Consider the following 23,035-nt stretch of genomic DNA (forward strand, 5'->3'; position numbering starts at 1 on the left):
ACCTCGGTGAGTTTATAAGTATTAATTTTGAACATAACAAAATTAAGAGAGATTATTGGGAGATTAACGTGGGTCTAAGATTCTATGTATTAAATTAGCAAGCAAGAAATTAAAAGACAATTTGAACTAAAAGCAAATAATACATGAAATATCAAGACTTATGGAATGCAAGAAAATCAGTTATTTAGAAGGGAATTTATAGCCCTAAGTGCCAATATTAGAAACAATTAGGAAGATCTTAGGCTGATGGCCTAAAGCTTTTCCTTTGAAAATTTTTTAGAGTGTTGGACCCAAGGCAAGTCAAAGGAAGGAAAAAAACAGAAGTAAAGCAGAAAACAATGACATTGCAAAGCAAAAGAGAAACCAATACAACTAAAGAGTCTTTGAAAATAAAAATATGACAAATGTTCAGTTTGATAAATAAAAGTTAGAAGTAAAAGGAGAAAGTCCCACTGGCTCCTTGGCTATAAAGGATTATAAAGAAATCCTATAGGAAACATGCTACCAGCAAACTTGACAACCTGGATAAGATGGGAAAATTCTTAAACTCAAAAAGAAACAGAAGAATGTAAGTAGAACTATAACACTCAAAGAAAATGTTACTAATTTTAAACTATCCTCCTAAAGAAAAGCTCAGGCCCAGACCACTTCATTGGTGAATTCCACTGAACATTCCAAGGAGAAAAACTATACCAGTGTTTCACAAACTTCCAGAAAACAGAGAGAAGGAGCACTTTCCTGCTGACTCTTCATCGTAACGTCATATGAAAGCCGAAGGAAAACACTACAAAAGAAACATAGACAAATACAGGATACAAATAGTGAAACAAAACCCTGTAACACACTGGGCCTGGTCAACAACACTTGAATAAAAGATGGCGCACCATCACCAAGTGGAGATTCATCCCAGGACCATGGTGTTGGTTTCACAGCCAAAAGCAATGCAGACTTTCATCTGAGTAGAACGAAAATGAGGATTGTCCAGTCATCACTATAGAAAATCCTGTCCATAGACTCCCAGCCCTCACCTGATGGTGACCACCTCCAAAAGCCCACAGTGGTCATCACACTCCCCAAGAACGATGGACCACCATTCCCTGGAGCAAGGCATGAGGCAAGGAACCCATCTTCATGTGCCACTCAGTATTGTTCTGTCCGGGCCTGTGCAATCAGGAAAGAAAAAGAAATTAAAAGATTAGGAAAAATAAGTAAAAGATCTTCACTTGTATATATATGACCCCATACGTAGAAAATCCTAAGGGATCTGCCCCCAGAAGAACAGAAATCTGATATTCAAACTAATTTGTGGTTAGATATGAAATTAGAGTACCATGAAGCTCCACTTCTGTATACAATGAATAGTTTCAAACAAAATTATTGTTTTTATAACATTGTTAAAAGGGAATAAGACACTTGTGAATAAATTGACTAAGGCAGTGAAGGACACACAGTCACCAGCATGGCAGAGGATGTGTTTATATCAATGGTCTCTGAAAGATCTACTGCAACTGAGAACAAGGAAGGCCTGTCCAGGACTATTCAGAATCACATGCTAGGGCCACAGAACCCGAAGCTGGATGTGCTGGCTCGTGTCCGTAATCAAGAAGGCTAAGGCAAAAGGATTGCTGTGAGTTCAAGGCCAGTGCTGCCTACACAGCAAGACCCCGCCTCAAAAAAGAAAAAAAGAATTAAATAAAGTAAACCTGCCAGCCTGCTAAAATATTATAGGATGGTACCTCTGAAGCAAGAGGATGTCACTGTGTGTAAAATATGCTTTTAGGGGCTGGAGAGATGGCTCAGTGGTTAAGAGCACCGCCTGCTCTTCCAGAGGTCCTGAGTTCAATTCCCAGCACCCACATGGTGGCTCATGACCATCTATAATGAGATCTAGTGTCCTCTTCTGGTGTGTAGGTGTGCATGTAGGCAGAAAGCTGTATATGTTATAAATAAATAAATCTTTCTTAAAAAGTTTAAAAAATATGCTTTCAGGAGTGTAAGGGGGCTAGAGTTGCGGAGCACAGCCGGCTTTGGGAAATGAACTCTCACTGTGGCCTAGAGAGAGGTTCGCGGTGGGCTTGTATGTGTGGCACAGAACACCCTCCTGGTGATCCTCCTCAGAGTTTGACTGCTGTGTTGACTGCGTGTCTCGGCATCTGGGTCTTTCTCTGACCTCCTCCCTAGACTGCTCTCAGTGGGTTCTCACGCAAACAGGTGGGAGTCAGCGGGTGGGAGGAGCGACGGCCTCTCTGTGCTGATCTGGCTTCCTTGACGAGAGTTCAAACTCAAGTGCAGTTTTATGGGCTCTCTCATCCTTTCAAAATGCTCAGGGTCAGAGGAAAATGGCAAGTAGATGGTGGGTTTTTTGTTGTTGTTTTTTGGTTTTTGTTGTTGTTTGTTTGCTTGTTTGCAGTCTCTATGAGCCATTCTTCAAAGAGTATTAAGAGAAATATCCTAATGGGATGTGAAGCAGCTTTGATGACGCACATTCTTATGGGAAACAAGGCCCTCGTCACAGAGTGTCGGGCTGACTTCGGGATCACTATGGGAACTTAGGCAGAAGTGTGAGCTCCTTGGTCTAGGTCTCGTGGCACGGGCTAACTGGGAACTTTCTGACTGACCCCGGATGTGGTGGCTTCTGTGATGTCACTTTGATCAGCTGCACGGAATTTTGAAAATCCCTTCATTGTGTTTAGTTTTAGTTTTGAAATAGGGCTCTTCCTTCCTTCCAGATTATGGCCGCCGACACTTAAAGGTGTCTGCCTCAGCAGCCCCCGGGCCCAGCAAGGCTGATACACAGGACAATAGGCCAGGCATCCAGACCTACCAGAGGTTATCTAACTATGAAGAGGCTTTGTTCCCCAGCCACAGGCAGTGCAGGGAGCTATCCCAGTCACTTCCCTAGAGGGGAGTGGAGTCTTATCAGCCCTGTTCCCACACTGTGAAGTCTCCACAGATGTAGCCTGTCCCTATCAGGTCTTCCAGCTGTTGATTCAGATAGGGCAGGAGGTTGGGGTCTGGAAAACAGGGGGCCAGGCTCCGGCTCCACCCAGAGCAGGCTGGGGATAAGGAGGGGAAACTTACAGCTGTGTCTGATTTAGGGAAGTGGGAGGGGGTTCTAGCCTGTGGATGGTGGGTCATGTGATAGCTGCGCAGGTCACTGGATCTGTGTTCCAGAGAGCCAGGGCAACATTCCCACTCAAACACTTGGGTGGTACAGATCTGCTCTGCCCCGTCTCCCCAGCCCAGGACGCTTTGCTTTTAAAGCCACCGGTTTGTTAGTATGCCTTCACTGTTTCTGCCCATAAAGTGGATGGGTCTACAGTTCAGTCTCACTGGCCTCCACAAATGACTTTAGCAGACTGGAAGTTCACCCAGCAAGGACTGGAAAATCCATGGCAGGGGCTCGCTGGCCGAGGTTCTGCAACAGATCATGGCAGAGTACTGGGGCTGGGAGGAGCCCTCCGCCCAGAGACAGGGCCCTTTCTGCCAGATGACAGGCTGACTTGGTGCAGAGTGCATGGGGCTGTGCCTTCAGAAGGATGGAGGCCGGGCAAAGAAGTGTTCGGTGTGCCTGGCGTGTGTGCATGTGCGTGCATGCATACATGTGTGCGTGTACGTGCGTGCATGTGTGCGTGTGTGTGTGTTGTGGGCATGGACCTGGGGAACTCTGTTTCATGTTGGTTCTGCACGCTGTTTGCTGCCCTTGGCTAAGCTCCCCACTTTCACGGCATCATTAGGCTCGCCTGCATGTGCCCTCTCCTTTTTTTCCACAGTAGCGGTTGCCAGCAAGCTGCAAACTACCGTATATCACTCCAGTTTAAGAACCTAAACTTTAAAACAAATTAAACTCTTGTTGACATTGTAATAAAAATCAGAACGAAGCTGAATGGCTCAGTAAAAGTGAACTTCAATTATTTTTGTGGATTTCGGATTGTTTCCTGGGTTTCCTAGACGCCAGCGTAGAGACGCTATTTCCTCTTGGCATATGGCTGGAGAGAGGGGGGAAAAAGGTGGAGGAATGGCTGGGGTGAGGTGGCAGGGGCTGGTGAAGTCTGGGGAGGAAGCCAGCCCCAGGCACCTGGATATTTGCTCTGGCCTGATCCACAGTGTCTGGAGTCAGGGGTGTGAGGTTGGGGTAAGGGAGGGTGGGGTGCAGTAAAGAGCAGGAAGGAGCCCTGGCACGTGAGGCTTTGGTGTGTTTTAAACTGAAGAAAGGAGATCAAAGTGTTGTCAAATCCTGTGTGTTAACTAAGTGGTCATGTTGGATTAAAAGAAGTTAAAGGCAGTCTCCCTGCCTTTCTTGTCCAAACCCTGGGGAATGGATACAGTAGCCTTCCACCTCTGCCCCACTCCATCTGTCTCTCTCTGTGTCTCTGTCTCTCTCTGTGTCTCTGTCTCTCTCTGTGTCTCAGTCTCTCTGTGTCTCAGTCTCTCTGTGTCTCAGTCTCTCTGTGTGTCTCAGTCTCTCTGTGTGTCTCTGTCTCTTTCTGTGTCTCTGTTTATTTCTGTGTCTCAGTCTCTCTGTGTCTCAGTCTTTCTCTGTGTCTCTTTCTTTGTGTTTCAGTCTCTCTGTGTTTCAGTCTCTCTCTGTGTCTCAGTCTCTCTCTGTGTCTCTGTCTCTCTGTATGTCTCTGTCTCTCTGTCTCTCTCCCTTTGTTTCTTCCTCCTGTCTTTCCTTGTCTCTAACTATATCCTCCTTTTATCTTTGTATCTCTTATTGTCTCTTTATTACTGTCTCTCTTTTTGTCTCTATTTTTCTATCTTTCTTTGTCTCTGACTCTTGCCCTTTCTTTCTCTTTCTCTGTCTCTTTTCCTATTTCTCTCTCTCTCTCTCTTCATCTCTTACACCATTTCTTTCATCATCATTTTAAGTGTATCGTTTGATTTTTTTTTTCTTTTAGAAAAAGCATCTTTCTCTTGCTGAATGGAAACAGTGCTTTCCCCAGGACTGAGGGCCAGCTTTCCATCCTTTCCTCTGTTTCCTGTTGTGGTCATGCATAATCAAAGCACTGCATAGCAGTGTGTGCATGGAGGTCAGGCATTTCATTAATTTCAATAAAGAGCATCTCTTGGGAGGTGTGGCCTGGAGGCGGTTCTTACCTGACTTCCAAGCCAGAGGTGCTGGCCTCCACATGAGATCCTGTGGTCTCTTCCTCAGCAAGCCACTTCCTGTCTCCTCCTTCTGCTTCCTGTTTCTCTGCTTTCAAGGCCAAGCTGGAAATGGGGTTCGTGACCTTCAGTTTGTAATGTGCTAACGTTCCTGAGGCAGCAGGAGTGGACCCGGCTCCACTCGCAGCTGGTGTTCTGAGCCCAGGTTGCCGCTTCTCCCAAATCTCGGACTTGGACAAGCTGAGACCTGGCCAGTCAGATAGGGAGCTGGCCATGGTCACAGGTGGGCTCACAGCCCAGCAGATGCCCTGTGTGCCCATCTGGAAGCTGAGAGAAGGCTCCAGACTTTCTTCATGCTCTGCTCCCCATTAGGATCTCTGCAGAGATGGGTTACTCTTTATATGGCCTGGTAACCAGGGCTTGATTCACTGAGAACTTTCTGGCAGATCATCTAGCCATGCTTCTGTAATTGAGCAAACCTCGACTTAGTGTCTACTGTTTGTGAAGAAAGGGGAATGGAGTCTGAGCTCTGCAATGTTCCCCACAGGGCCTGACTCCTCTCCTGGAGTCTGTTTCTTACACGAAGGGGTCTTCCCATTTCCCCAGTCTTTTACCTTGGGGTCCACCCTTCTCTCCCTTGTCGCCTCACTCAGGGAGACCCCATCCTCTTACCTACGAGTTTCTGTACCTGCAATCAAAATTTGATCCCCAACTCCTCAGAGAGCCCTGACTCCTTTCCCTACAGCTTCATTCAGGGTCCCTGTCTTCTCACTGGGATCTCAGTCAGGGAAGCTAGGTTTGCACCGTGTGGGGCCTGTAGAAGCTCCTATGCTACCTAGGTCAGGGTAAACCACTCTTGAAACGCCCCAAAATGCCTTTGGTCTTCAGACCAAATCCAGGTAGCCTATGAACTAATAATTGTTGCCCACATATTGCTCTTTATTCTGACGATGTGTTTACTGTTCCTCAGATATCAAATTTAAGGGTGCAGATAAAGAAATAATGCTAAAATTACAGAACACTGCCCTTCAGGAGAAATTTCCACAAATGCAGACAATGTGTAGATTACGGAGTAATCAGGTAGATGTTTAAATGGATTGGGAGGCCTTACTCCATCTCTGACTGGGAGCCTAAGGAAGAAAGCAAGTAGGATGATCTGTTGAAACCCTGACTTCACCCCTGCAGCGCTCCCCACACCTCGTCCCTGCACTGATGCCTGTACTATACTTCAGACTGGCCCTAAAACAGTTATTACATATCAGTTACAAAACCAAAATCCAGGCTTGGGAGACAGCCCTGTCAGTCAAGTGCTTGTCATAAGAAGCCCAGTTCAGCTCCCAGTGCCCACATAACACAGAGGCTCGTGGAGAGCCTTATAATTTCAGTACGAGGGAGGCGGACAGACAGCTGGATGCCCAGCGTCCACTAGCCAGCCTGCCTGGTGTACTTGGCAGGTTTCCAGCCACTAAGAGACTCTGTCTCAAGTTAACTTGGTGGCATTCAGGAATGACCACCGTTTGTAGGTCTTTGTAGCTATCAGATCTCTGGCCCCTCTGGAAGTTGTGTGGATGTTTAAACAAGAAATGCCACACCCCAAATCCAAACAATGGCTGACGGGGACAACCATGCTTGCTGTCCCTGTGGGTTGGGAGTAGACTCAGACTCCTGCTTTGGACATAAAGGACCTGAGCTTGCCAACAGAACAGGCACCCTAGATGAAGGCCACCGTCCTCCCTGGCCCTGGTTCTGGTTCTCTGTTGGCATGGGGGTGGGGCTTGTGATGAACGTGGCTCTGCGGACTGACCCCCCTTCAGGCCAGGCTTCTAAGTCTAGTCTAGGAGCAGTGAATAAGGAGTTTTCTCAGAGAAGGTGTGGGCAAGCTCTTTGGGCAAGTGTGTCCAGCTGTACCTAAGCCCCGGGCCCCTCCATGTGTTTTCACTGGTCTCTGAAAACTGTGCTCAGGCCAGGCTTGCCTCCCTCCCAGGTGGGGCTGGAGGTGGTCCTTGAGACCCATGGCCTTTAGGAGCCTGGTGTTGGGCAGTTGCTAGGGGTGTGCGTGAGCACACAGAGTCAATTAGAGCAGGTGCACGCCGGTCCTGTTGATTTGATTTAGGTCTGAGGAAAGCTCCAGTAATGTGCAATTACAAAGAACTTAATGGTCCTTTATACTGAATGCAACTTCCATGGCACCTAATATACTTTGATGAATTGCTCATTATGTGCTGTGTTGGAATAACCTCTGTAAAGATTAATAATTGGATAATCAATACAAAAATTCAATCTTGGGTTGTTGTTTTTTTTTTTTTTCCACTCCAGGGTCAATATGTGTTCAAGACCACGGGGTCTCTTTTTGCCTGCATGTTTCTCACCTTTTCTTTCTTCCCTCTCCTTGGTTTTCAAGTTAGAAATCCCTGTTTTCTGTACAGCTCTCAGAATAATGAAGCAGGGGCTGTGAGTGATCACGTTTGTCAGCAGTTTGTGGATGGGCAGATTTGCCTTCAAAAGTGGCTTCAGTTAGGCGGGGAGAGGCACACAAGGTCCTGGAGGTGTCCCACCTGTCACGGGGGCTATGAGAATACAGGGGACAGGCACAGAGGAGGGGCAAGCAGCCTGTGGTAGATGGTGAGAAAGGTGGGGTGTAGACACAGGTGTCCTGGGTAGAAGAGAAAGAGTGAGAGCTCCCCAGGGAGAGAAGTGTCGGGGTTCAGAGATGGGAGCTCAGAGATGCACCTGGCGTGGCTGGCTGTGCCTCAGGAGGAGACAGCCTGTGTAAGAGTTGATAGAGGAGCGATCCCCTGGCAAAGCGTCGTAACCTATCTGAGCTCGGGTAGAAGGACTGACTTAGTACCCTCCTGGAGGCTGCAAGGCCATCAGCAGACCCGCTAGGCAGGGTGAAGGAGAGCCGGTGGCAGGCAGGAAAAGACAGGCTGTGAGAATCACAACCAGAGGGGAGGAGCCCTCTCCACTACAGCTGGTGTCGAGAGAGAAAGACAGGGAGCCTGGGGCTGTTGGGACTCTTGTGGGGGCGGCTTCTCTCAGGTAGGAACTTCTGCAACCCAAGGTACCACCACAGCCAGCTCACTTTGTTCTTCCCTTCCTCCTTCCCTCCCTCCCTCCCTCCCTCCCTCCCTCCCTCCCTCTCTCTCACTTTGTTGTTCTTTGGTTGGTTTGGTTTGGTATTGGTTTTTCAAGATAGGGTTGTCTGTGTAGCCTTGGCTGTCCTGGAACTTACTATGTAGATCAAGATGGCCTCGGACTCACAGAGATCCACCTGCCTCTGCTTCCTGCGTGCTGGGATTAAAGGTGTGCACCACCAGTGCCTAGTGCCGTCTGGATGTTGGCTGAGGTTGAACCCCAGGCTGTGGGAGGTAACATCTATGGCAAGAGAAAGGACTTGAGGGCTGGAGATGGCCGTGCACAGCTCTAATCCCAGCACGTGGGAGGCAGAGGGAGGCGTGTTCCTGTGACTTTGAGGCCAGCTGCTCCACTAGCAAGCTCCAGTCTACCTGGTGCTTATATAATAAGAGTAATGAGACTCTGCCTCCAGTTACCTTAGGAAAACAGACAGTTGTGGTGCTGCACGCCTGTGGCCTAGCACTGAGAAGGCTTGAGAAAGAGGGACACACTCTCCATCCCTGGAAGAAAATGGCCACCGAGCCCCACTAAATAAAGGCCCCACTCAAGGATGTCCCCACCCACCCTGTGCCTCTTAGCTGCATGGGTTCACAGCGCTTTTGCCCGAGAGGCGAGAGTTATAGCAGTACCATTCAAAAACAGTCCCGAAAAAGCCATGTCACTTACCAAAGATGGGAATAAAGAGCAAGATCCGCAGGAGAGTTATTTGAATTCCCTTTTCAGTATCTGAGAATGGCCGGGGCAAGCCATGGCAAATCCCCCACACACAGAGTAGTCGGCAGGTGAGCTCAAGTGGCCGCTTCAGGTGGCCCCGGGGCTTAGGGCCACTGCAGCCAGTACGGTGCCGAGCTCTCCAGCTGTGGGGCTGAGGGTAGCAACATCCTGCTCAGGGTGGCCTCAGAAGGGAGTTTAGAGCCCTGAAAAGAAGCAAGCAGCCCCTTCAGCCCTTCTCTCTCATTTTCACTCAGGCCATCCCCTGCCCCCTAATACCATCTGCCACCACATCCTGAGAATCAGTAAGCATCCCAAAACCTCAGGCAAAGCATCACTTTTAGCACCATGATTTTTTAAGAAACAAATTCATGAGGCCAGAGAGGGACGGCTCTATGGCTAAAATCCCTAGCTGCCTTTCCAGATGTGCAGCACCTACATGGCTGCCCACAGCCGTATGTAACACCGTCCCAGGGACTCCACTACCCTCTTCTGGCTCTGTGAGCACTGCCTGACTACAGACAGACATGCAGGCAAAAACACCCATGCACATTTTTACAAAATGAAACAAATTCGTAATTGCTTCCTCGGATTTGCTGTCCTGGACTTGCTTTGTAGACCAGGCTGGCCTCCAACTCACAAGACCCACCCGCCTCTGCCTCCCCAGTGCTGGGATTAAAGGCGTGCGCCACAATGCCTGGCTTTAGTTGTGATATTTTTAAAATGAGGAAAGTGGAACATGTGTTTTCCTGGAGGGTGTACACTTTGGTCTCTGGTGGGGCAGCAGAGGAGATGTGTGTTTAGGACATCCTGCTGGGACGTCAGAACGGACACAGCTTCAGGCTCCCCAGGTCTCCGCTGTGGACACCGCTGTGACTGCGGATCAGCCAGAACCCGTGAGGGCTCTGATTCTCCTCATGCTGATGGGGCAGAGCCCTAGTCCCCCAGCCTCAGGCTGTGTTCAACTGGGCTGCATGAGGAGTAGGGGGTCTATGGCTCATGAAGGCTGAGGATGTGAGGCCACAGGGTGGTAACCGGTCCTAGACGGTGTGGGCAAGGCGCCTACATGACCTTCACCTCATATGGGACAGGGGTCAGTTATATCCAGAGGTAGGTGTGTGCTGCCCCGCCCGAGCCACCAACTTTGTTTTTTAAGACCGAGTCTCTCTCTGGCTAGGACTTTCTGAGTAGGCAATATGACTAGCCAGTGAATCCCAGCATCCTCCTGTCTCTGACTGTTCACCTCCTTATCTTGGTGGTTATAAGTGATACCTCAGTACATGGCTGTTTATGTGGGTTCTGGGATTTGAACAGAAGTCCTCATGCTTGCATGTCAGGCACTTTATTGACGTCTTCCTGACACCCCAGCGCCACCTTGGAGAGGTGCTCATCTTCAAATTCACATCAAGGGCAGACACATACCCACTTCACCTGCCCTGCCCAATGCCAGGGCTGCTGGGGTGCTGTACATCCAATTCTGACATCTCTCTCCCTGTGCTTTTTCACAAGTCATTGTTTTCTTACACAAAATGCAGTGACCACACCTGACAGAATTACTGATAGCTTCCTAGGTAGCGTGAGGCTCTAGTTCAAGGTCGAATTAAGCAGGCCCCACCTCCCGGAAGCATAGGAAACAGGCAGCCCGAGCTGTCTGCTTTGCTGAAGGAGCAGGCCTTCTAAAACCAGCAGCCCTGGTGCCCCACACCTATTCCTGCTGGGACACTCAGCTGGGGGCTCCCCAGGCTCCAGGAACCAGGCTACCGAAGCACAGATTCCACATCTTGGTGCCGATCCCTTGACTTTCTCACACCCCATATTCCAAACAGCAACATGTGAACCCCACTGCTTGTACCCATGTGCTGCGAAGGAAGGAGAGTCCGCCATTGTCTTTGCCCTCTAGACCCTGGCCTGTGCTGGACAGGCCGGAGCAATTCACCGAAGCCGAAATGGAAACTCACGCTGGTCTTCTTCAGGTTCACGGGTTTTTATTTTCACTTAAACTTCTTGTTTTCTTTTTCAATTCCGTCAATTCTGTTGAATGGTAACTTCATACCTTGGGGAGATATGTTTTATATTTTCTAAGAACACAAGGAAAGCCCTGGAAAAAAAAAAAAGCACTTGTTGGTGGTTTAATGATTCTGGTGAGTAATTGCTGAATGGAGTTTGGCACAGACAGAACAGCAGAGCAGATGATATGGAAACATTCTCCAGCCCGAATCAGCTGGATGGCCAGGCCTGTGGAATCTCCCGCCACGTGGCCAGCCCCGCTGGAGTTTCCACAAGGCTGTCTGCGTGCTCGGGAGTTTTCAGGCTAAATAGGGAAGCAGGCTACCTACCTATGGTAGGAAAATCATTCTGTCTTAATGGCTGACAGTCCCGTGTAGCAGCAGCGCCTATCAGCGCCAGCCCCACTCCAGGTGGAGGGTCATGTTTTATTAAAACGATGACTTGTTGTCACTCAGTCCTTCCACTGTCCCACTCTCTCCTTCCAGAAATAGCAAGCCCCGTGGCGGTGGCTTATTACGATTAAAAGATAAAAATAAGCGAAGGCTGAGATAGGCGCAGGACACCGAGGTAAGGCGGGTGCTTACTTTTTTAATCAAAGTTGAAAAGCTGTCCTATTTTTCCACTGCTTCCCAAAGCATCTTTGAGAAAACCAGAAGCGTGGACCACATTCAAACATGCTCATAGTGTGCCTTCTCCAAGTTGAAGTGGTCATGAATACATATACTGGTAGCCCATGCCCTCTGCCTGGCTCACAGATGTGGCACCGGGCCCTGGAGGGCTGGGCCACTGTCAGGGGGCAGTTGTGGGCATCCAGACTGTTGGACACAGGATGATGGCTGATCAGGCTTGCACTTGGGAAGGACATCTCCACTGCAGACTCTCTAGCGCAGTGGTTCACAACCTTCCTATCGCTGCGACCCTTTAATAAAGCTCCTCATGTTGTGGTGACCCCGACCATAAAATCATTTTGTTGCTACTTCATAACTGAACTTTTGCCACTGTTATGAATCATAATGCAAATATCTGATATGCAGGGTATCTGATATGCGACCCCCCCCCAAAAGGGTCTTGACACAGGTTGAGAACCACTCCTCTAAGAGGTTGTGTCTTCTTGAGAAATCTAAAAATTCTAGGAGCGCAGCCCTGAGCCACCCCGAATGGCACCAGCATGCTGATGGCGGGATAAACTCACCTCCTCCTCCTCCCACTCCTATACTCTGACCTCTAATTAACGCGGCTCTTTATGTTCTTGGCTCTTACCTAGTGCAGCACTTGGTGTGAGAGCACAGCCTGTGTATCCAGCGTGTACAGCTGTCAAGAACTGTGCACCCAGCAGCTCACTGAGAACCCAGAGAGGCGGATACTTGTATCAGACCCCCTGGAAATGAGAGTTAGGGCCACGGAAATGTGTGCACACTAACAGTTTCAACCACCGTCATTACATGCCTCTCTCGTTCCGAGAACCACTGTGTTGTAAATGTTCAAGGTGACAAATGCAAGGCGCCTCTTAGAAGTTAGTTATTTAAGAACTGAATCCAGCTTTAGGTATGTCTGCTTCTGCTTACCTAAATCGCTATCCTCTTTGGCTCCAAGTCTAACTTTAGCTAAAGGTTTTAGCTAAAGGTGCATTTTTCTGGGAAGGTTAACGAATACTTTTTGTAATTACCTTTTAGTCATAGGAATGGGAGAGAATGCCCTTCCTGTTTGGTTTTACTCGTTACAAAGTTATTTTGGTTTCTCTTAAAAATAAAAATATTCTCAATGGTTTGAAGTCTGAGGGAAACGTGCATTTTTTTCTGTCCCTCAGAAGAAAATGGAGTCAGTGAGTGGCCATTGCTTTTGTGGTATATGTTTATGTATGCAGTGTGTCAACCCCTGGGCAAGGGTCCATGGGGCCCTCTGTGGCATATGTTTATTTATGCAGTATGTCAACCCCTGGGGGGGCTCCATAGGGCCCTCCACGGTCTAATGTGGAGCTCTGGAAGGATCTTTCAGGCTTGGCTTCCCTTCCTGCTCCTGTTTTGTTTTTAAAGTACGGCCCTTATCTTTGTTTATTAAACTTTTAAAATGTGAAAGTAAAGCAATTATGTGGGCTGAAATTGATGAACCAGAATTCTAATTCTTTAAGTCTGAATCTAGTGTCTATGAATGAGAAGCAAGCATCTGAATATCACCAAAAACAATTTTACCTGTCTCTCCCGGTTCCTCATTCCCCAGGCTGAGGGCAGCCCCCTCCCCAGCATGGTGGGGCTTTTAACATATTTGGGGTCACTGCTCATCCTCAGATAATCCCAGCAAGAACTAGGGGCAAACGGACCTTGTGGACATGTGGGTGGCCAGGTTGAAGGGACTCAGCTGTGCCAAACCACCACTTTCCCCAGTTTGCCCAGATCTCATGGCTGCATCTGACAAGAAAGAGGCTTATGAGGCTAACCTTAGCACTAACCTGAAAACCCAGCAAGGATATTTGCTCTACTAACCAATGTACACGTGTTCACAGCGGGGAATCTGGAGGGTACCATACCCACGCCCAAGGGGAAGCTGCGGAACCATCTTTGGGCAGCCATTTTCAACCCTGTGCACAGGTTGGGCCGCGCAGTGCGGTTCCGCTCTGTTTTGCATTCAATTCAGACCTTGTGACTTCCAATCCACTGCCGGCCGGGGCTTTTTCTCCTTCTCCTCCTCCTCCTCCTCCTCCTCCTCCTGACAGTCAGTGACTAGAAAGTTCACCAGAGAACACTAGCGCCCTTGTGACAATCACACCGGAGGACTCAGATGAGTGGTGTGAGCACCATCATTTTGCTCTGTAGAAACCTGGAAAAGTCTTCTATTCCCTAAGGGAGTCACAGTCAGTCTTCTTGTGACAGTCCGGGAGCTCCGAGTGACAGCATCACACCCATGGCCTTTTTCCTACCTGTCCCTGCCTTCCCTCACCACTTGAGGACCAGCCAGCCTGACCACTAGGTCATTGAAACATCAGACTCCTGAGCCATACAACTTGAGCCTCCTAAGCTGGCCTTCCAGTCCATGGAGGGGGGGGCACTCAGAGGGTAGGTGCGTTAGTAGAGGGGAGAGGCAAGGTACTCTTAGTGGAAGCAGGGAGCCATCACCCCACATTTGAGATAGCTGACTGACGGATGTAGAGAACGGGAGAGCCTGGGGCCTGCTGCCACCTTCAGTGCGATACCTCCCACCGTAGTTCTCCCAGACCCAGGGTGGGTTTTCTGAAGAAAGGTCTTGGATCCTTCCCACAGGAAGCTTACCCAGAAGTGTGAACAACGCCCCACCTAGCCCGTAGGTGCTCCTCAGGAAATAAGTGATAGGACTGTGCTTACTGCAAGCAATGCCGGGGTGTTTTCTCCCACGGCGTATGATGGGGTTTACGGCACTACTCTCTTCCTGGGTCCTTTTGTACGTCTGTTCTGATCACAGGTCATCCTGCGTCTAGGGTAAGCCAGACTTCCCCTGGGACAGCTCTTTTCTATTGCAACTTAAAGCGGTATCCCTGCCACTCTTCAGACACTCAGACACACGCACTGTCAGTTTGCGGGACTGCCCTTAAGCTATGTGAGGCGGGCCGGGTTAGCTCTCAAAAGGCAAGCTTGGAAGACGTCACGCTTTAGAACGAGGCTGGAAGCACAAGTTATTTCCATGGAGAAATGTTCGGTCCTGGAAGGTTGGAGCCTTCCTTTGAAGCTTGCCTCATCTCGTCCCCCACTGTTCACGGCGAAGTGTAACCCACTAGACACAACCGTGCCACTGCTGCAGGAGTGTGGGGTGCAGTTTCTGAGAGAGGACAGGATGCCAGCAGATTTCCCCAACACCAGTTTAACTGCTGGCGACTCTGAGGGGTATTTGTTCACTGGCTGGTTGCCTCAAAGCAAGAGAGATACTGACCCTAGCCAGGGCTGTTTAGTCTTTCAGTGACCTGAAAAACAAGTGACAGCTCAGGCTTGTGTGGTTCTTTGATTGCTTACCTCAACCTGCCCACCTTTTAAAAAAAGACTTAAGTACGAGAGAAATGACTAAGACAAACAAAGCAAAACAACCCAGCTCTTTAGTCCAAGCGAGCCCAAGCCTTGCCTCAGAGGCGGGCACTCCGCGCCCTGGGGAGCTTTGCGAGTTAAACTGCTGTATGTTTATCAGGGTGACATGGGAGAGAGTTAAGAAGAGGGAGCTGGCCACAGGATTTCAAACACCTGTGTTCCCTTTGTTCCCCAGGCAATCAGTTTAGGCTTTCCATGAGGTTCCTGGTAAAGCATAGTTTCTCAATTCACATCCAACCCCGTGGACTTTGCAGTGGGAACACAGGCAGCAGAAGGGGAGACCGGTGGGACGATGCACAAACCCAGGCCGTGCTGCTGCTGCTGCTGCTGCTGCATGGGCCACAGCATCGTCGCTGGCAGCCGGAGAAGGCCGGCAGTTCCCACTTGGCCTTCTGTGGTATCTCTCCATGACAGAACTGGTTGCTTCAAGATCTGCCTTAGTCCCTCCTATGCCTGCTGCAAGGACTCCCCAAAATACAGACCCAACAAGGGGCACATAAATAGTGGGCAAAATACTTATTCATTCCTTAAAGTTTGACTTAAGACCCTCAGTAGATTCTAGAAACCAAGAATTCAAAAAAAAAAAAAAAACGTGGGGAGACTTTGCCTAACAGCTTTGTCCTTCAGAGGACAATATCGAGGCAGCAATTTGTGTGTCCTTATGAACACAGGTTGACTTGAAATGCGCTCTGCACAGTTACACAAAAAACCTACACGTGACCAGAGACATGAGCTCTGACTCTCTTGGGCACTTGAGATTCTCATGCCAGTTTTCTGAACAGACACTAAAAAAGAAGAGAGCCACTCTGTGCAAGCAGGATTGTCTCACCTGGGGAGGCCTATGTGCCTCACCTGGGGAGGCCTTTCTGCCTTGCTGGTGATTTGCAAACCTTGTGTGGCTAGCTCCAGAGCCTCTGTGCAGAGCTAGAAAGAGCCTCATTAGGATTTACAGGCCCTGTGAGCACAGGTGGAAGGCTATGCCTACACTTTGAACTCTTTAGTTTTTATACTTGAAAAAAAATTGCTGACTTTCCTATTTCACTCAATTCCAGGCATGCACACAGGAGTGGGTGTGAGTGTGGGTGTGTAGATGTGATTCGTAGGGACACACTCAGCCTGTGGGTACATCCCAGGTTATTGTACCAATTCAAAGTGCCACACACATACTTTAGAGAGAGAAAAAAAGCAATAGTTTCCATCTTAGGAGCATTTTAGAGAAAATCAAATATAAGGGAAAAAACCCCTTCTTACTTATTAAATTGAATTGTGGTCTAACAGTTTGCCACATCCTGTTAAGGGACATCTGACTAAGTGAGCAGAGGTTCCTCTTTCAGGCAAGTCGTAAGGGTCACATGTCACCTGCAGTTCAAAACACCTCTATAAAGAGAAGCTTCCGTGTCAGTGGAAAAGCTGAATAAGAAGATGGAAATTATCAGTGGAGAGAAGACACGGTGGGAACTCGTGGGTGTCATCGACAGCTGTATCAGAGAGAGAGCCACCCCAGAGGAGCTATCAGAGCCAGGGAAACGTGGGCTGACAGGGACCACAGTGGTGACCTCATGGAAGAGAAAGTGGTGGCAGGAAAAGCATGGCGGGGATCAAGTTGTTGGTCAGCCACCTGCAAAGTACACCACCTCAGGTGGGCCCTCACCCACCTATAAAATGAAGCACAGGTGATTTCATGGGCCGCATCACTGACATGTCTGTTTCATAAATAGTTGTGTGGCATTTCGCAATTGCAGTACTATCTGTCCCAACAGTGTGGACAGTTGTAAGGGATGTCACTAGAAAGCAGGTGTCCATCTTTGATATCCAGTACTTGCTGCCTGCCCCACTTCGTCCCATGGACAGCTTACTCATGGAATGTCATGGTCTTAACTGGATTGTGAGCCTGGGAAACACTGGGATGTACTTCTAGCCATGAGCCTTGGGGCGGGGAAGCTGGTCAGCTGCCCGAACCCGTACAACAGGTGCACAGGGACAGGCCTGGAGCTCTCCTGAGAACCCAGTGATAGTCCCAGCCGAACAAGACTGCAAGGGCAGAGGAGACGTTGGCTGGCCTGCTGCTGCCTCCACCTGGGGACCTGTGTGGCTGAGGACCACTGAGTAATTTCCCATGTCTCGGTAGGGCTCTCCCTTTGAGGCTCAGGTGCCCCAGTGGGCAGCAGGGGGAAGCCCACATCTCCTGCTTCTTCCTCTTTTACCTTTAAAGCAATTTTTGTGGTCTTGTCAGGCCCATGAGTGACTAGGAGATTCTCAGCTTCTTTGCTTAATGTCTCTGACCATCCTATCATCCTTACCCCTCAGGAGGCCCATGTAGCACAGGTGCTCTTCAGAGCTGCTGTTTGTCCCATTACTACGACTCCTCAGGTTTTTCTCATGGTCCATCATCACTCTACCTTAGGCCACATAGCTACTCCTCAAACTTCCTTTCTCCCATTGTTAGGATTCCTCACGCCTCTCCCTTAAATGGTTTTTATACCCCAGAGCCCCTATGTTTCTCTTATATAAGTATTGCTCAGACCCCCTTTCTTCTACCACTAACATTACTCGTTGCTGCTTCTTCTTCTTCTTCTTCTTCTTCTTCTTCTTCTTCTTCTTCTTCTTCTTCTTCTTCTTCTTCTCTCTCTCTCTCTCTCTCTCTCTCTCTCTCTCCTCTCTCCACACATATGTGTGGGTGCATGCCTGTGGCTTGCAGAGAAGCCAGAGGAAGCTTTGGGTGTCCCACTCCTATCTCTCTCCAGCTCATTCTCGGGAGATAGAATCCCATTGAGCCTGACCAGAGGCAGGAGCCAGCAAGCCCCTGTGGTGCTCCCCTCCCGTCCCTGTACCCCACAGTGCTGGGTTACATGTGTGCAGGCACACCTGGCTCTTTAACATAAGTGCTGGGGATTTGAACTCTGGTCTTCACACTTGAGCAGTAGTGAGCAGTACTCTTGCTCACTGAGCCCTGGCCCTGGCCCCTCCCAGCCTTCATTATTTCTCCTCATATGTTCCTTCTCCTCTTCCTCACCGTCATCCTCGAATCCTTCATTTCTCATTCACATACCTTAGGCTTCCCTTGCTCTCCTCAGCATCCTTCCTCATACTTCCTTCTCACCATCACTGTTTGTCAAACTTCTTTTCACTATTAAGCACTGATAGTGGAATGATCAGTCTGTTGATGACTCTATCCTACAATTCGAATGAGCAATAAAACGCTGGTTCTCTTAGTGCAATATGTCTGAGTGCTGTCTCGCTTCTTGTATGGAGTCCGGTTAAAACGTATCACTTATGCCTCTGAACGGTGGCTCATCTCCTCCCTAGTCCTGCCGTTTCATACTCTACAGACGTCTTTCCCAGCCCCACACACATATCTACCTGCAACTCAGAGAAGGTCACCAGGCCAGAGCCCTAGGTGGAAGTGTTTGTCCTAATGTCTGGGCAGTGAGCACTCGGAGCTTTAATACACTCAAGGCTTGGGGACAATGTGAGACAAATGGGACACCCTGGCAGTCAGACACAGCTGCCTGTCACCGGAACAAAGATGGGTGTGGCACAGTGGAGGGTGCTGTGGCTTGCCTCCACCTCCACACAGAAACCCTCTGCACACAGCCCTGTGCTTCAGCAAGTGTTTAAGCCCTTCTAACACTAGGCAAGCCTTCTTCCTTAAAAAGAAGAAGAGGAAGAGGAGGAGGAGGAAGAAGAAGCCCTAAAGAAATGGAATTTTTGGTCTTTCTTTGTCAACTGTTCTTTGGCGTGATGCTGATGAAGTAGAGTATAAATCCCAGGAGACTGCACAGTGAAAGGGAAAGAATTAAATGCCTCTTATGCAGCGTGTCCCTGCCTTATGCCGGGGGAACCAATCATAAAGCTTGGCCTGAAGAGGTTGGCAAGAGAGCAGTGAGAAAAGCCATGTGGCCTCAGGAGGGATTCAAGGGGTCATGTGACTGTGGCTTGGTCCTCCTGGGGTTGCTGATGCCTAACTGCTCCTCAGGCCTGAGCAGTGGCCCTGCACCCCACACCCCGGTATCATGGAAAATGCTAGTAGCTAAGGAGCTACCAGGGTGCACTCCAGGGACAAGTTGAGTCCTGATTGCTGGTCCCAGACCAGCCTGTGAGCACCTGGGCATTGTTATTCCTCATTAGTGGCTGTGAAGTCACAGGGCCAGAGGGAGCGTGCCTACATTCTGGTATTTTCCACACTAAAGGCCTAGCCCTTTCCATAGTGTGCTGCATCCTGTGGTCAAAGATCAACCCTGGATCTCCACAGAGGGGTCCAGGGGTGCCCCACCCCCACCCCCGCCCAAGAAGCTGACCAGGAAGCAGCCATGGTTCTTGATTTGATTTGAAAGTGTGACTCTTGAGGGAACAGCAAACACCCCTAGGCAGGGCGTCCTGAAGGGGCAGTGGCTCTGGGTTAGGGAGTCTCTTGCCTGGCAGCCCCTTTTGGGCGAGCCTGAGCTCTGTTTGCTGCCAGGCTTCCTTCTGCTATCAGTTCTCACGACACAATTCCTGGTTCCCTCAATTGCATTTTATTATTGTTATTCTTAAAACTATTGCTGGGGAAGGGGTGTTGAAAGGCAGCTTAGGGAAGGGAGTGGTGATGAAACGCACGCCCCCTGATGGCTCCAGGAAGCGTCCTCAGACAGGCTGGGGCCTCTGAAAGTGAGCTCCAGGGGCTTATCTAGGTGTGGGGCGGGTGCTCTAGCCCATGGGGAAGGGAAGCCCAGGTGGTGGTTCCGTGACGTCAGCATGGGTGCCCTGCCTTTAAACTCTGTTAGAAAAATGGGATGTGGTGACAGCCGCCCAGTGACATTTCCTATCTCAATATGGATCAGGTGGCTGGGCAGAGAGGCAGGCTGGACAGGGAGGGATGTTGTGCTGTTTGCTGGCGACGGCTTTCCCCAGCTTCTCTCATTTCCTGCCCATCTGGCCAAAAAATCACACACTGATAGTGGCCATCACTGGCTTGTGGAGGCCACTGTGACTTGACCCTCTTCAGAAAAACAAATGAAGTACCCCAAGCAAAGGGAGGTCCCTGGTCATAGTAGGTCCTATCACCTCCTGTCCAGGCCATTGAACACATTCCAGGAGATGTTATAGTGTATCGACGTCTTTTTTTTTTTTCTTTCACAGACTTAGAGAACATTCTGGAGTTCGCTCCTGCCCTGTTCTGGGGCTTCTGAGCCTCACAGACTGAATAGAACTCATTAGAAGTGTAGTTGTTGGCATTCCCTGCTACTAGCTTGGAGGCTGGCAGTAAGGCACTATTTTCCCTAATACTCTCTCCTCTCGTTCTCTTGCAGTAAATGAAATCATACGCAACGACCTTTCCAGCACAGACCCCCACTCCTAGTTCAGCACGTTGGAGCTGGCAGAAGCGTGAGGAGCTGGCTCAGTCCAGACAACTGGGCTTCAGCAAGCGAGACTTTGATGAAATAAACCGGACCCACATCTGGTACCACTCAGAAATCCCAACTTTGAGTGCTAGGAGCTTATGTCTGAAGAAGTAGCCATCTAACGAGGATGGAGGAGCAGAGGAACCACTGCCTCTCAAGGGAAGAAGAAAAGGGCTGGCCAGTGAGGCCAGGGGGCACATGCTGGCCCAAGAAAGAGGGGCCTGTGTGGCAGACTGTCCCCAAGCCTGACCCTCCCTCCTGCCCACTGGATTAAATAAAACCCTGGAAGTGCCGTGTCTAATCTGCCCACCTCACCAGAGCACCGTGGACTCGAGCATTGAGTTTTCTACCATCAGAGTATTTGTAGGAGCGAAAGCTACTGAAAACAAAACAAAACGAAAGAACACAAAGCCCTTCGTTAGGAGGCTTTCCCCTTTGTGTTAATTGGTAGGGCTCTGGCAAGCTACGGCCTCCTGCTCGTTTCCAACGTTTCTGGCTGTCCCACACAATCTGCCCGCCTCATCCAGTGAGCTCTAGAGGCCTTCCGGTCTGTCATCTCGGCTCTTTCAGAATCAGCTCCCTCCTCTGTGTGACTGAAACCATAGGTTTGTTAATAATAGCATGCTGGGATTTTTGTTCTTAATCTGGCTTCGAACATAGCACAAAGAAGTTGAAGAGCACAAGACAGGGTCCTGGACAGAACAAACCCTGCCTGCTGGAGGACAGAGCTTGTGCTTGCACACATGTACATATAGGCATATATTTATGTATAGACATTCAAGAACAGACATGGTGGTGACCAGTCCGTGCCCAGCGGGGGTTCCACGCTAGCAATAACCATTGTCCTGCCCTGAGAAAACACCTCAGAGTCCAGACCTGACTTTCCAGCACCTTCCATCGGGGTCTGTCTCCCCTGCACAGGCAGGTGGCATTTTCTTATCTTGTGCAGTTACTTGAGCACTTTAGACCCCAGCAGAGCTGTGCTCAAATGCCCATAGGCTACAAAACGGCAAAATCTGAAAGTGGTTGTAAATAACCATTACAAAAGGAGTGTAATCTATTTGTTTAATTATGAGATTATTATTTCACAGAAGCCTTATAGCTCTCTGCTTCATCTAAGAAAACAATTACCAAATACAATGTTTCTATATGCAGTCTGTGGATAGTGTGTTTTCAGAATAGTTACTGCTAACAGATAGGCTGGTGTCGGCTTTGTGTAATTAGCTGCTTGATACACTTACTAGCAGTGACCTATTATTTCTTATAACCAAAAAAAGCATGGTTTAATTAAAACATGTTTAATGATTGTGCCTTAGGAGTTAATGCCCCCTTATGGAACATGCCTGAATTGCACCTGTGGGTGGAAGTTGAAAGTTAGTCACAGATGGAGTCATGACAGGAAAAGCTCTCTCATGGGAAGACGCGTCTTTAATTTGTTCGTCTGTACGATGGTGTCTTGCCTTTTCCCAATTCACAGAAAGAAACAAATATCTGAAAGCCATATTGAACGTTTTCACACGACTGTGAAGAGCCGCCTTGTACACACATAGCTCCTGGCTGCCTGCAGGCTGCCTCCTGCCTGCCTCTAGTATGTACCCTTGCTTATTAGCATCATGGAGTTGCATGAAGCATTCTTAGTGGACTGTCTTATGAAAGCAAGCATTTGGTATTTGTGTCAGCTATCTTTGTAGTTAGAACATGGATCCAATAAAGCAGTATTGTTTTCTTTTTCTTTTTTCTTTTCTTTTCTTCTTTTTTTCTTTTTTTCTTTTCTTTGTGCTCGACACTCTGTGGGAGAGTGATTGCGCCGGTCACTCTGCTTTCTTCTCAGTTGCACGTGAATGTGGGGGATCTGTGACAAGGGCTTTACAACACGGATCTGGCTGTCCCCGTGTCATCTAAACACAGGAAGAAGTGTGTCTTGACCTCCCTGAGTGGATGTTTGGTGTTGTTCTTAGGAATTGTAAACAAAGCACTTCAAAAATGTTCATCCAGTGTAGGTGGGGAAGGACCTTCCGCTTATGCCAAAATACTTTCACTCAGAGAGATGCTGGGTGAGGTTCTGACCACACACATGCTCTCTGGTGCTTCAGCAAGGGAGCGTGTGTGCTCCCGCTGATGTGGCCAGTGCCTTCTCTCTCCATTCGCTCCTCTACTTACTATCATTTCCTTCCCCATATAGACCCCTCTTTAAGCTCTGGTAAGAAACGCATAGACTAAGGAGACACGGGACTGCCATAGTATTACTGACCTTAAGTGTGTCTGTAACAATATTCTGCCCCCAGGACTTCAATACCAATTTTTTTTTTAGTCCTTTGCTAAGAGGTTTCCAGATTGACTTAAAGTACTCGAGAGACCGCCCTTACCTAAAGTGATGAGTACGTGACCACCCTGCCAGGATGCTATCTTGAGGTTATTTGAAGTAAGCTTTGCCACAAGCTCACAGGGCCTGCCCAAGGGGACTAACCCCCAGGGGGACAGAGGATGCTGTGGGACTCAGAATTTTGGTCTGTGGATGAAGAGTGAGACTCGGGTCCGGGCTACTGGGCCTAAGGGAAGCAACAGACTTGTGCAGCTCAGAACAACTCCGGGGCTCCCTGCTCCCTCACTGTACTGGGGACTGGCCTGCTGGGCTTTGAGGACAGT

General features: G+C 49.0%; 1 protein-coding gene across 3 annotated transcripts in view; it reads left to right on the plus strand.

Annotated features, from left to right (window-relative positions):
• The window catches only part of NFATC1 (nuclear factor of activated T cells 1), a 105,231-nt gene extending 83,110 nt beyond the window's left edge, over nucleotides 1–22,121 (plus strand). For all 3 annotated transcript variants that reach the window (XM_084780135.1, XM_084780137.1, XM_084780136.1), the window contains exon 10: nucleotides 20,297–22,121. In XM_084780135.1, the coding sequence (XP_084636261.1) occupies nucleotides 20,297–20,346 (50 nt within the window). In that variant the 3' untranslated portion in view covers nucleotides 20,347–22,121. The remainder of the gene's footprint in view (nucleotides 1–20,296) is intronic.
• The last annotated feature ends 914 nt before the right edge of the window (nucleotides 22,122–23,035 follow it).

Source organism: Acomys minous (genome assembly GCF_964271855.1).
Source record: "Acomys minous genome assembly, chromosome: 4".
Taxonomy (NCBI): Eukaryota; Metazoa; Chordata; class Mammalia; order Rodentia; family Muridae; genus Acomys; species Acomys minous.